Raw genomic sequence first — 14649 nt, 5'->3', positions numbered from 1 at the left:
AAACAAAATTGGTAAAGTTTGCACAAAGATACTCAATTGCACTATTTCCTGTTCTCTCAAAAAACTGAGAAGCAGACTGAAGCTTGGTATTTATTATACTCTAATTCAGTTTCCTTTGTCACACTGATGTAACATGGCAATAATGAAAAACAAAGGAAAACAATCCAGTACCCTTCAGTGGAAAATTTATTAAAATAATTATGGCAAAGCCACCAAATGGACAGCCAACAAGGATATATTAAGGGCAAAAAAGATTTGAGTCAGCATTTCTATAAAAATTTTAAGTACAGGATCCAAAACAACTCTGTAGTTAGCACCAAACATGGATGAGACTGATGGAAGAAAATTTTTCACTTCCTATGTCTGCTTTTTATGTAACTTCATATAATGAACATCTATACCTTTTGTAACAAAGAGAAAAATAAGGAGTAAAGGAGGTTGATTCAATTAAAATAGATGCAAATTGGAGTGGGCGCCATGGCTTAGCTGCAGCCTCCAGTGCTGGCATCCCGTATGGGCACCAGTTTGAATCCCAGCTGCTCCACTCCAATCCAGCTGTCTGCAATAGCCTGGGAAAGCAGTAGAAGAGGGCCCAAGTCCTTGGGCCCCTAGACCCATGTGGGAGACTGGGAAGAAGCTCCTGGCTCCTGGTTCTGAATCAGCACAGCTCTGGCCATTGCAGCCAACTGGGGAGTGAACCAGCGGATGGAAGACCCCTCTCTCTCTCTCCTTCTTTCTCTGTGCAACTCTTTCAAATAAATAATCTTTAAAAAAAAAAAAAAAAAGTAGATGCAAATTTCTCTAAGTCTTATAGAAATCAAAGTGTCCTTAAAAGTACTGGTAGAGCCCTTCTATCAACAAAGTAACCTCACCTTCATCAAGTTCTGGTTCAGAATCACCAAATACTTCATCTTCATAACGAAACATGTCATTGTGAACATAAAACTTATTTGGAACAGATCCCTATAGGAAAATAACATGCAAATAATCCATAAATGTCTAAAGAACAAATTACATGGCATACATAATTTCCTTAATAAATATTCTGCAATCAATATAATTTTCCAGAGCAGATCATGTTATGATGTTAATATAAAGTAAACTCTAAAAAGTTCATTCAAGGATCATCAGACCTCACAAAATGAATATTCAACAGAAAAGAGCCAGTGCTGTGGTGGTAGCCAATAAAGCAGCCACCTGCCAATGCCAGCATCCCATACATATGGGCAACTGGTTCAATCCCTGGCTGCTCCACTTCCAATCCAGCTCTCTGCAAATGCACCTAGAAAAGCAGTAGAAGATAGCCTAAGTCCTTGGGCCCCCAGAATCGTGTAGAACTGGAGGAAGCCCCAGGCTCCTGGGCATGACAGAGTTGCAGCAGTTGCAACCATCTGGGGAATGAACCAGTGGCTGGAAGACCTCTTACTCTCTGTCCTTCCCTCTGTGGTTCTGCCTTTCAAATAAATAAATAAATAAATAAGTCTTTAAAAAGTAACTTTTGAGACATACAAATATACCTTCTGTATTATTGTTGATTATTGCTGTAATTAAACATTCATTTACACACTTGTATCACTATCTGATTTAATCCCAAGTAGTCAAGGCACACATGTATACAAACTCAAATAAATTTTAACAGACCCAAAAAAACTTCTTTAAAAATAACAATATGTGCCGGCGGCGCGGCTCAATAGGCTAATCCTAATCCTCCACCTAGCGGCGCCGGCACACCAGGTTCCAGTCACGGTTGGGGCGCCCGATTCTTTCCTGGTTGCCCCTCTTCCAGGCTAGCTCTCTGCTGTGGCCCGGGAAGGCAGTGGAGGATGGCCCAAGTGTTTGGGCCCTGCACCCCATGGGAGACCAGGAGAAGCACCTGGCTCCTGCCTTTGGATCAGCGTGGTGCACTGGCCGCAGCGCGCCAGCCGTGACGGCCATTGGAGGGTGAACCAATGGCAAAAAGGAAGACCTTTCTCTCTGTCTCTCTCTCTCACTATCCACTCTGCCTGTCCCAAAAAAAAAAAAAAAAAAAAAAAAAAAAAAAAAAAAAAGCAAACCTAAGCCTATTAGAAGAAACTCTTAGACAATTCAACCAAGTATATGAGCCAAATTAAATTATATAAATGAAAGCTAAGAGAAAACAGAAACTTACTTCAGGAGCCAGAACAAAGGTCTGCATGAACTTCCTCTCTGGCTGTCCACTGTTAGACAGCAAACCCATGACCTGGACAACTACTCCATCACTCAAGGTTGCATGAGCATCCACATGACGAATCTTAGTGTGACATTCACTGAAGTTCAAAGATAACACTTTGTGGTGTATATCCTTTATAAGGAAGGGGGGGGGGGAAATGTGATTACTCATTACCTACACAATGCTGTATACTTGCCCTCACTGATTGCCTCTGAACTCTAACATGTTAACAACTTAATCTGTTTCATTTGAATCCATTTCCCATTATGCTATTATGCACCACCGCCAGACTGGTATTTCTAAATCACCATTTTCAACATGTCACCTCTCTATGTAAGATATCACAACAGTTCCCTGTTGTGCTTTCTACAGCTTTCTCCTATTTTTCTTTGATAAACATTTAGCTCTCCTCACAGACTGTACTGACTGCTCCTTGACCTCACACTTAATTTTACTTTACTTTGGTACATGCTGATGGCATTTTTTTCCAATTTATTCTTGTTTGGTAAAGTCAAGTCCCACATCTCTCCAAAGGTTTCCTTTCAAGTCCTAAGAAGCAAATATTTCCGTGCATTCCTATAACATAGAGTTTAAACCACAGATATATATATAAACTTAATAAACTGTCGTAAGTATTCCACATATAAGAGATACCAAGGATGGGGCCAGCACTGTGGCATAGTGGATAAAGATGCCACCTGCAATGCCGCCATTCCATATGGGCGCCAGTTCAAGTCCCAACTGCTCCACTTCCAATCCAGCCCCCTGATATGGCCTGGGAAAGCAGTAGAAGATGGCCCAAGTCCTTGGGCCCCTAGACCCGCGTGGGAGACCCAGAAGAGGCTCCTGGCTTTGGATCTGCACAGCTCTGGCCATTGCGACCAATTGGGGAGTGAGCCAGCGGATGGAAGACCTCTCTCTCTCTCTGTCTCTCTGCCTCTCCTTCTCTTTCAGTGTGACTCTGACTTTCAAATAAAGAAATCTTTAAAAAAAAAAAATAAGGATATAAAACATCCCATCTTCTCCACTGTATCCATCTCAATGTAGTATCACAGTTTACCAAAAATTGAATGTTTAAGAACCAAGAGCACTCTAGATAACTACTGATATATAAATTCCAGTTACAACTGATCAAATTGAAAAAAAAAAAAAAAATCCATGGGCACAAGAAGGCTACTTTTGAAATCTATCTTAACGTACAAAAACAAAAATCTAAATCCTTATGACACAGTACTTACATTCTGGCCATAAACCGCTTCCTGGGGCTTCCCACTAGCATCTACACCACCATGAACATAGGAGGAATTCCTGCCATAAAACCTGCAAAACCATCAATAATTGAAGATTAATGCTGAATTCTCAAGAGAAGCCTAGGAGGTAAAAGGTCCACATATCAAACAGATTAGGCTCCAGGCCCAGCTATGTCACTAGTTGTTGAATGTTGAGCAAGTTACTTAACTCTAAGTTCAGTTTCCTTGGTTACAAAACCAGAACATTAACTGTTTTCATGTGATTGTTTTAAGGATTAAATGAGTGTAACACACATAGAATGCTTAGCATATCTAATAATCATTAGCTATTCTCATCTAATTCTTACCACATCTTTTATAGATTTTTTTCTGATATAAAAATGCACTTATCTAAATTCATTCGGTAATCAGTTGTTCCCAAATAATTCCCCAAACACTCTCCAGAGCTTCAAATGGTTATTAATTCAAAAGGCTTATATTAAAAGTTATATTTAAAATAACAAATTCAGAGACCAAGTAAAAAAAAATCAACAACTACTTTAGAATTTAATTTTTGTTAATATTTTTATACCGCCCTTAAATATATGATAAATTATAGTCTTTCTCTGACATTACCTAAACTTAGCAATTAGAATTAACATCTTTTTAAATTAAGGTTATCAAAGATACAATGTTCATGTTTTCATAGAGTTCAGCACCTATTGTAATAAAACAAGTAAGATGGAAAGCCAAGACACTGAGGCAAAAAATGTCCTACATGAAGGACCTCTGTGGGTGAGGCCCCAATGCAAAGAAGAGGTCATCAAAGGAGGTACTTTTCTCTGAAGTTAAGAGGGAACTTCCACTGTGCTTATGGCCTTTTCTAAATATTGACGAAGTTTGTGGACTCAAAAGGCTACCATAGCCTAGGCAGCTCATGTCAAGAGCCTCAGATGGTCACTGATGTCACTTAAGAGTGTTAATTATTAAATTAATAACAAGAGTCACTGTGCACTAACTTCTCATGCAGGACCTCTGTCCTCAAAGAGTTGTATTATAACCATGACTAAGTACTTCCTAAAGATGTATCATTCTTAGATGCTTCCTTAAAGTTAATTAAGTTTCTAAAAAAAAAAAAAGTGAAATTAACTTCAAGATGTAATGACTTTGAACCCTTTGTCTTGACTGTTGAAGAGCAGTTTTTTTTTTTTTAAACCATGCAAATTGTTGAACTCTTTACTTAGTATAGAGTTGGTCTCCTGTGTATAAAGTTAATCGAAAATGGATCGGCCAGCGCCGCGGCTCACTAGGCTAATCCTCCGCCTAGCGGCGCCGGCACACCGGATTCCAGTCCCGGTTGGGGCACTGGATTCTGTCCCCGTTGCCCCTCTTCCAGGCCAGCTCTCTGCTGTGGCCAGGGAGTGCAGTGGAGGATGGCCCAAGTACTTGGGCCCTGCACCCCATGGGAGACCAGGTAAGTACCTGGCTCCTGACATCGGATCAGCGCGGTGCGCCGGCCACTGGAGGGTGAACCAACGGCAAAGGAAGACCTTTCTCTCTGTCTCTCTCACTGTCCACTCTGTCAAAAAAAAAAGAAAAAAAAAAAAAAAAGAAAAAAAGAAGTGGGATTGAATAATGACTATAACAATTCATTTATTTACTGAGTGATCTTGGATGAATTACTACTATCCTTACTAATCAAAGGCTTAGCAGTTGGATATGCATAGTGAGATAACAGAAGTACCTTCATCTTCCTAGATAGTCATGAAGATTACATGAGGTGATATACCTATATAAAAATACTTAGAAAAGGACAACAAAGAGTAAATATAAAAATATCTCTCGGACTAAGACAGAATATATTTTTTTAAAGATTTATTTATTTATCCAAAAGTCAGAGTTCAGAGAGGAGAAAGGAGAGAGGAGAGAGAGGAGAGAAAGATATCTTCCATCCACTGGTTCACTCCCCAGATGGTTGCAACAGCCAGGATTGGGCCAGGCTGAAGGCAGGAGCCAAGAGCTTCTTCCAGGTAAGACAGAGAATATTATACATATGCTTAATAGTGCAGGGCAAATGGCAAAATCTAACTTTATACAGATAAAACAAATTAGTCATTTTAACCACCTAATTCTTACAAAAGCTCATTACCTTCTAATTGCTAAGGCACACCCAAAAGAAAAATCAGTAATACTCTCAATAGAAGTTTTTCATTTCCATATCAAAAAAAGTAGGCCTAAAGAACTCTTGTCAAGGTAATAAACAAGGCCACTGTCACCTTTTTACCAAGGAATATTACTATTTTGCAGATGAGAATAAAAATTTTCACAAGAATAATCATTTAACTGATTCATTTACTAACACTGTTTACAAAAACTTAAAAAGTTATTTAAACCGCTGATTTCAAATCACATTTTGGAACACATTAGTTGGTCAAACCCAGTACATTTTTTTTTTTTTTTTTGGACAGGATACCACACAAAATGCTCTCCTCGCACTGTAAGTTACAGTAAGAAAACCTTAGAATAATATAGTTTTAGCCAATAAATGGTTAAAATATTGGATATGGTTAGAGATGTTTACAAATATCAAGTTATGAGACAAGGGCAAAATATATGTAGTTATACTCAAGAAAATAAAAACAACTAGAAATGTTAAATAAATAATCTTTAAAAATTTTACCTGTGTAAATATTCTGGAGCTTTATTCAGCAAAGTATAATATTGCCTCACAAATTCCCGCCCTACAAGCAGCGGACTGGGCTTCTCCATAACCATTTCTTTGCTGCACAATGTCAAATGCTGAGGGAACAAACACAAGAATATAATGATTAAAATGTCACCTTGATAAACCACCATGAAGTACGTTGTCTTTAAAAAAAATGTTTAAATCAAAACCACGATGAGGTTTCACCTCATCCCGGATAAAATGGCTTTCAAACAGAAATCAACAAACAACAAATGCTGGCAAGGATGTAGGGGAAAAGGTACCCTAATCCACTGTTGGTGGGAATGCAAACTGGTACACAATCACTGAGGAAGACAGAATGGAGATGCCCCAGAAATCTGAATATAGACCTACCATATGACCCAGCCATCCCACTCCTGGGAATTTACCCAAGGGAAATGAAATCAGCATATGAAAGTTATCTGTACCCCATGTTTACTGCAGGGCAATTCACAATATTCACATTAGCTAAGACATGGAATCAACCCAAAGATAGGTACATCATGGTATACCATACAGTGGTTAAAAAAACGGGGGCGGGGGGGGGGTTAGAAAAAAGAAATCCCGTCAGTAGCAACAAAATGAATGAAACTGGAAAACATACTTAGTGAAATAAGCCAGTCCCCAAAGGACAAATATTATATGTTCTCTCTGATCAGTGCGAACTATTAGAGCACCTAAAAGGTAATCTACAGAAGTGAAATTGACAGATGTGATGACTTTGAATAGCCCTTGTCTTGACTGTTGAGAAAGTTCTTTTTGCCAAACTATTGTTGAACTCTTTACTTAGTACAGCATTAATCTTATGTGTGTAAAGTTAATTAAAAATAGATCTTAGTAAAAAATAAGAATGCGAATAGGAAAGGGAGGGTGGGAGTGCAGCTACAGTGGGAAGAATCACTATGGCCCTAAGGGTGTATTTAAGAAATACGTGAAATTTGTACACCTTTAATAAAAGGTTTCTGGGGAAAAATAAATAAAAAAGATAAAAAAGAAAAATAATATTTACTTTCTTCTATTTGAAAAGCAGAGCAAGAGAGTTAGGGACCAACAGTGAGATCTTCATTCACTGGTTCACTCCCCAAATGCCCACAACAGCCAGCTCTGGGCCAGGCCAAAGCCAAGAGTCAAGAACTTCATCTGGGTCTCCCAAATATTTGGGCCATCTTCCCATCTCCTAGGTACATTAGCAGGAAGCTGGATCGGAAGCAGAGCAATTGGAACTCAAAATACAAGATATGATTATCCCAAGAGACAGCTTAATCTGCATAAATCAGGACATAAAGATATATCGATCATGGAAAAGCACTATGATTTGTCTGCATTTTCCTAGGAATTATACCAATTTCAGAATGCTAAGAATGAGTAATAATCAGCTATAAACTCAGTACTCAGAAATAACCCTATTTTATACTTGGTGTATGTCAATCCAAACTTTTTTCAATTAGCTGGTATCCAACTACAAGAGGTGCTGTCAGACCAGACGTTACAGCATAGCAGGCTAAGCCACCGCCTGTAATGCAGCTCGAGTTGTAGCTGCTCTACTTCTGATCCAGCTATCTGATAATGTATCCGGGGAGCAGCAGAAGGTGGCCCAAGTGCATAGCCCCCTGCCACAGGTTAAAGCTGCTGCCTGCCTCCCATAGGGGCGCCGGTTCGTTTCTTGGCTGCTCCACTCTGATCCAGCTATCTGCTATGGCCTGGGAAAGCAGTAGAAGATGGCCCAAGTCCTTGGGCACTTACATCAGCATGGGAGACCAGGAGGAAGCTCCTAGATCCTGGCTTCGGATTGGCACAGCTACAGTCCTTGCAGCCAACTGGAGAGTGAACCAACGGATGGAAAACCTCTCTCTCTCTCTCTATAAATGCCTTTCAAATAAATAATAAATCTTTATTAAAAAAAAAAAAAGTAGCGGGGCCACGCTGTGAGCACTAGGTTAATCCTCCGCCTGTGGCGCCAGCATCCCATATGGGTTCCAGTTCTAGTTCTGGTTTTTCCTCTTACAGTCCAGCTCTCTGCTATGGCCTGGGAAAGCAGTGGAGGATGGCCCAAGTGCTTAGGCCCCTGCACCTGCAGGGGAGATCAGGAGGAATCATCTGGCTCCTGGCTTCGGATAGGCATAGCTCTGGCCATTGCGGCCATTTGGGGAGTGAACCAGCGGAGGGAGGACCCTTCTCTCTCTCTCACGCTCTCTCTCTCTCACTGTCTGTAACTCTACCTGTCAAATAAATAAAAATCTTTATAAAAAAAAAAAGTGGCAAAGTTAAGCAATTAGATAACCAAAATGTGGAAATTATCTATCTATCTATCTATCTATCTATCTATCTATCTATTTTGTAACAATCAATGTTAAAATAATGCTAAGACACAGGATGATATTAAATTTCTTACAGGCCGGCACCGCGGCTCACTAGGCTAATCCTCCACCTGCGGCACCGGCACACCGGGTTCTAGTCCCGGTTGGGGTGCCGGATTCTGTCCTGATGGCTCCTCTTCCAGTCCAGCTCTCTGCTGTGGCGCAGGAAAACAGTGGAGGATGACCCAAGTGCTTGGGCCCTGCACCCACATGGGAGACCAGGAGGAAGCACCTGGCTCCTGGCTTCAGATCGGCGCATTGCGCTCGCCATGGTGGCCATTTGGGGGTGAACCAACAGAAGGAAGACCTTTCTCTCTGTCTCTCTCTCTCTCGCTAACTCTGCCTGTCAAAAAATAAAAAATAAAAATAAAAAATAAATTGCTAATACATAATATATTATGTCCAAAATAAATTTTCAATTTGTTAAATTACAAAAATATTAGGAATTATTTCTTAATTTGAGGAATATCATTTTCTTCTTCTTTCTTTGTATGTCCAAGTTTTCTACAGCTAACACTATTGTCATTGTATCTCAAATATCTTATCACATAAAGTCCATATTTAGTTCTTTTCTCAAACCAAAATAAAAAGGTTCAGAATTCATATATATAAGAAAGGTTGAAATATAGTAAAGATTCATTATAGCAAAGTTTAAGAGGCTTCAAATTGTCATTATGTATAACCAGTCACTCAAGTATGATGGCCATCATAACATCAGTTTAGACTGGTGACAGGAAGGGCAGAAGTAGTGGCTAATAATTTATCTATTGCATTAATTATTTTTATTATAACATTAAAACAAGGTAATCTGAAAAGTGAACTTAAGAATGAGGGAAGGTTGGCCGGCGCTGTGGTACAGCAGATTAAAGCTCTGGCCTGAAGCGCTGGCATCACATATGGGTGCCAGTTCTAGTCCCAGCTACTCCACTTCTGATCCAGCTGCTCTCTGCTATGGCCTGGGAAAGCAGTAGAAGATGGCCCAAGTCCTTGGGCCCCTAGACCCGAGTGGGAGACCTGGAAGAAGCTCCTGGCTTCGGATTGGCACAGCTCTGGCCGTCGCAGCCGCCTGGGGAGTGAACCAGTGGATGGGAGACCTCTTTCTTTGTCTCTACTTCTCTCTATAACTTGTTCAAATAAATAAAATAAATGTTTTAGGAAAAAAAAAAAAAAGAATGAGAGAAGGCAACACTAATCTGGTAAAATCTGAACAGCCATTCAAGCAGGCTACCCATAGTACATTTTTGTTTAAGGTGCTAGAGGTGGTTCCCACAGTGGGTGGTGAAACAATATTAAGCTGTTACTTAGAGATGGTGTCTCAAATAACTACATAGTACTTACAGACCAGTTACTTCTTTACAATAACTCTGATTTGAAATGGCTCAGAATTTAGAGAGCCAAAATATAATTAATTGATGAAAATCAATCAGAAAGTGAGGATATCAGAGAAAAAATACAGCAAAAAAACAAAAGAAAAAAGCAAGCCACTACTTTACTTATCCACTAAATAACAAGCTAGTCCATGTGATTCTTTGAAAACAACTGTCATCTCACCCACCTTCCAATTATCTGCTCATCTTCCCATTTTCTTCCCTAGAGTAAGGAGATTAATTCAGTAAGTAAAGAATGACAACAAAGAAGTATTTGGGACAGATTATAGGTTAACCACCAAACAAGGTAGTTTGGGAAGATTTGGAAAATATAAAATTTGTGTTTGTAATTCATGCACAGCCAACTGTAAGGAGGTTAAGAGAAAGGGGAAAAAACGAGAAGCCAAAATGCACCTTCAGAAAAACTGTGATTACTAAAATGACTTCTATGCAGAAATACAGAGTGTGAAATTTTCTCTGGCACATCAGCTCTAGACAGACACAGGCTGTCTCATGAACAAACTGCCTTTTATTTGTTAATTAAAAACATTATCAACACTATTCATCCAGATCCCAACATGATTGTATCATTCCCCTCACTTGATATAGCCTCAACTAATTTAGAGACTCAACTAATTTTATTTTCCAACTCTGTCCATCCTTCAGAAACTCACTGTGAATTTTCATCAACATTCTTTTCCTATCTGTTCCTGTTTTTTAAAAATGTTTCCTCCCCATGTGCGTAAACTAAATTCTGAAGCACATCTATTCCAGCTTTCTCGGGGCTGCCATCTTTTCTGAATCTTTTAGTGAAACACATTGAGAGAAGAACAGAGGAAGAAATAAGACATATAAACAAATAAGATACAAAAGAAAATTATGTTGGGCTTCATACCTACAATATATGTAGATTTTCTTAATTTCAAAATATCTAGTTAAAAAAAACACAACTCTCAACCAAAGCTACACTCTTTCCTCCCTTGACTAGAATCTGACCTTTTAAGTAACATATGCCGTTTGTTGTTGTTGTTGCTTACTCTTCAGTTAAAAAGAATTACTTCTCTAATGAGACTGCCTTCAAAGCAAACAATCTCAGACTGTATTAATATAGACACACTACCTAAAATGTACTGGCAGCTCTGACTGAATGTAATGAATAGAAATTACAGGAAGGTAGATTTCAGTTTCAATATAACAATAATAACCAGGGCTGTTCACCTATCAAACAGAGCTACTTCCTGAGTAGCTATAAATATTCCAAAGACTAACTGTACAATTTAGTAGAAATACAGTAAACAAGTAATAAGTCCAAAAAAAAAAAAAAGTGAGATTAGGTTGTTCCAATACCACAGTTATAGAATTCTGTTAAAAGGAGCGAGGAACTTTTACTCATTCCATGCCTTTCTACCTGTAATGACTGAAACCCCATTCATTCATTTGGGCCTGGCTAAAACTCTGTCCCCCTAGAAAATCTTTCCTGATTTCTCAATAGAACATAATTCTTTGCTCAAACTCTCTAAATTTTCTGAGCCTTTATCATGGCACTTTATTAATCATATTATGTCCTCAGTTGCTAACTGTGCATCTGTTTTTCCTCTTCTCTACTCCCATCTCAAATATTGCAGCTCGGGGCTGGAGCCATGATGCAGTAGGTTAATCCTCTGCCTGCGGCACCAGCACCCCACATGGGCGCAGGTTCGAGTCCAGACTGCTCCTCTTCCAATCCAGCTATCTGCTGTGGCCTGGGAAGCAGTAGAAGATGGCCCAAGTCCTTGGGCCCCTGAACCCACATGGCAGACCCAGAAGAAGCACCTGGCTCCTGGCTTCGGATCGGCGCAGCTCTGGCTGTTGCGGCCATTTGGGGAATGAACCAACGGACAGGAGACCTTTCTCTCTGTCTCTCCTTCTCACTGTAACTCTACCTCTCAAATGAATAAATAAAATCTTTTTTTAAAAAAAATTGCAGCTCTACCTTGAATAAAATTCGCTAGAAATTCATAATTCTCAATAATCCAATGACCAATATCCCACCCTCTCTGTCCTCCATGTATCTGCATTATCATTGCTGATCACCTCCCTCTTAACTCTAGAAAGAGTTCTGTGATAAGGCAACTTTCCTTCTTTTCAAAATGAAGACATCCTCAAGGTTCTGTCTGCTCTCCTGGCAATCCCAGGTATTCTAATGGCTTCAGCTCTTGTATCCACCTCAGTTTATGTCTAGTCTCTACCACAGACTCATATTTTACATTTTTAGCCACGTGCTTTATGTCTACATAGGACCTCTTAGGTAAACCAATTCATCTAACAGCATCATTATCTACTTCACTTGGAAGCTTACACATTAAGTGACTTTCTCTCTCCCGGCTTTGTCAAATTGTGAAATCCTAACAACTCAAACATCTCTTGGAATTTGTGCTCTTCTTTCCACTCCCACTGACTTTTTAGTTCTTCCTCAAAAATCTTCTACTCTCCTGAATCATGTGTAGACTATACTATGTACAGTAAAATCCAAACACCTGAATGTGTTTAGAAATGTAAAATCTGAGGTCATGGTATAAACCTGTTAGAAATTTAGTTAAGACATGAGAGCTGAAGCCATCAGACCACCTGGAATCCCATATAAAGCCCTCCACACAAATGCAGTCTGGGACTGACATTGTGTCACAGCAGGTTAAGCCACTGCTTGCAATGGCAGCATCCTATATAGCTATTTCCAATCCAACTCCCTGCTAATGCTCCTGGTAAAGCAGCAAAAGATAGCACAAGTACTTGAGCCCCTGCTGTGGGAGACAAAGATGGGAGAGTTCCTGGCTCCTGGCATTGGCCTAGTCGTGGTAGCCTTTTGGGGAGCAGTAAGACCACACTCTTCTGTCCAAAGAAATGTAAAGAGGGACACACAAGTCTTAAGAGATAATTATCTCCATACATGAGAAATATTACCACAAAGACTACGGTATTTGAACTGGAATAGGACCAGAAAGCTAACATCAACAAAAAGTGAATATTTCAAAGCAGAGCTAGAAAAGATTTTTTTAGAGAATGCCTACATCTTCAAAACCTCACACCCATCTTTCCACTCCCACTTGCACTTATTACTCCCATTTCCCTTTCAGGAAACCAACAACCCTACACAAATGCTTACTATAGGCCCTAGCTAGCAGTGTTATGCTCCTAGGAGATGTAAGAGACATTTCCTTTACAATATCTACCATTACTTTACACCTGACAGGATTAGAAAAATTTGAACCAATCCATAGGAATGACAACTTCCAAAGAGAGAAGCAACCCACTGACACATAAATGGGACAGGAATTTGGCCTAGAGGTTAAGATGCTGAATGCCACACATCAGAGTACTTCAGCTGGATCCCCAATCCCAGTTCCTGATTCCTTTCCTGTTAATGTCAACCCTGGGAGGCAGTGCAATGGCTCAAGTAATTGGGTTTCTGCCAGCTACCTATGTAGGAAAACCACATTGAGTTCTAGGCTCCCAGCTTTGCTGCTGCCCCTCACTCAACCCACCCACTTAGGTAAGGGACACAGATGTCTAAAGCAGCAACTTACCACTGCACCAAATACCGTCACTACGTTTTGTCACTTCAACAAAATGATTGTAGAACTTCACATCCACATATGAGAAATATTTTCTGACCCATATTCTATACCAAGCATAAAAACTCAGTAGAATAACTACAGACATCAATGTAAAACCTAAGAACTCAAGGCTTCTAGAAGAAAACACATGAGAAAATCTGTGTGGCTTTGTGGTAAGTGAAGATATTAAATAAAATGCAAAAATGAAAGGAGAAAATCCTATAAATTAGAGCTCATCCAAATGTAAAACATCGGGGCCAGCATTATAGCACAACAGTAAAGCCCCCACTGCAACATCAGCATCCCATATGGGGTCCCCGCTGCTCTACTTCCAATCCAAATTCGCTGCTAATGTGCCTGGGAAAGCAGAGAATGGCCCAAGTCCATGGGCCCCTGTCATCCACTTGAGTGACCTGGAGAAAGCCAGGGCTCCTGGCTTTGGACCAGTCCAGCTCTGGCTGTTGTGGCCTCTTGGGGAGTGAATCAGAGGATAGAAGACCTCTGTCTCTCCCTCTTTCTCTCTGTAATCTTTCAAATAAATATGTCTTAAAAAAAAAAAAAAAAAAAAAAGGGACCGGCACTCTGGCACAGCAGAATAAAGCCCCGGCCTGCAATGCCAACATCCCATATGGGCGCCAGTTCGAGTCCTGGCTGTTCCACTTCCAATCCAGCTCTCTCCTATGGCCAGGGAAAACAGTAGAGCATGGCCAAGTTCTTGGGCCCATGCACCGGCATGAGAGACCGGAGGAAGCTCCTGGCTCCTGGCTTCGGATCGGCGCAGCTCTGGCCACTGCGGCCAACTGAGGAGTGAACCAGCAGGTGGAAGACTTCTCTCTGCCTCTCCTTCTCTGTGTAACTCATTCAAATAAATGAATAAATCTTAAAAAAAAAAAAAAAAAAAAAAGGCCACAATGACGTTACACTACACACCTATGACAATGGCTAACATTAAAACCTATACCACATATCCAGCAATCCTATGCCTATATATTTACCCAAGAAAAACAAAAGTATGTCCATACAAAGACTTGTATGTTGTATGGTGTAGCTTACTAGTAAACACCCAAAACTGGAAACAATCCAAACATCCATTGGCCAAGTGAATGAATAAACAATTGTGATAAAACCAGAGACAACAGAAAGGAATTACTGGTGCACATTTCAAAAAAAGTCTGATAAAAAAGGTT

At 40.0% G+C, this 14649-nt stretch overlaps 1 protein-coding gene across 22 annotated transcripts in view; it reads right to left on the bottom strand.

The window, feature by feature from the left end:
• The window catches only part of G3BP2 (G3BP stress granule assembly factor 2), a 75948-nt gene that overhangs the window by 12500 nt on the left and 48799 nt on the right, over nt 1-14649 (bottom strand). For 11 of the 22 annotated variants that reach the window (XM_070048006.1, XM_070048014.1, XM_051819683.2 and 8 more), the window contains 5 exons: nt 10058-10092; nt 6101-6219; nt 3430-3511; nt 2150-2323; nt 873-963 (listed from right to left, as the gene is read on the bottom strand). In XM_070048006.1, coding sequence (XP_069904107.1) covers nt 873-963; nt 2150-2323; nt 3430-3511; nt 6101-6195 — 442 coding nt within the window. In that variant the 5' untranslated portion in view covers nt 6196-6219; nt 10058-10092. The remainder of the gene's footprint in view (nt 1-872; nt 964-2149; nt 2324-3429; nt 3512-6100; nt 6220-10057; nt 10093-14649) is intronic. The other 11 variants (XM_051819681.2, XM_070048011.1, XM_070048007.1 and 8 more) reach the window with 1 other exon arrangement.

This window comes from Oryctolagus cuniculus, chromosome 8 (assembly GCF_964237555.1).
Source record: "Oryctolagus cuniculus chromosome 8, mOryCun1.1, whole genome shotgun sequence".
Classification (NCBI taxonomy): domain Eukaryota; kingdom Metazoa; phylum Chordata; class Mammalia; order Lagomorpha; family Leporidae; genus Oryctolagus; species Oryctolagus cuniculus.
The sequence above is the reverse complement of the archived record's forward strand: the minus strand, read 5'-3'. Positions and strand labels throughout refer to the sequence as shown.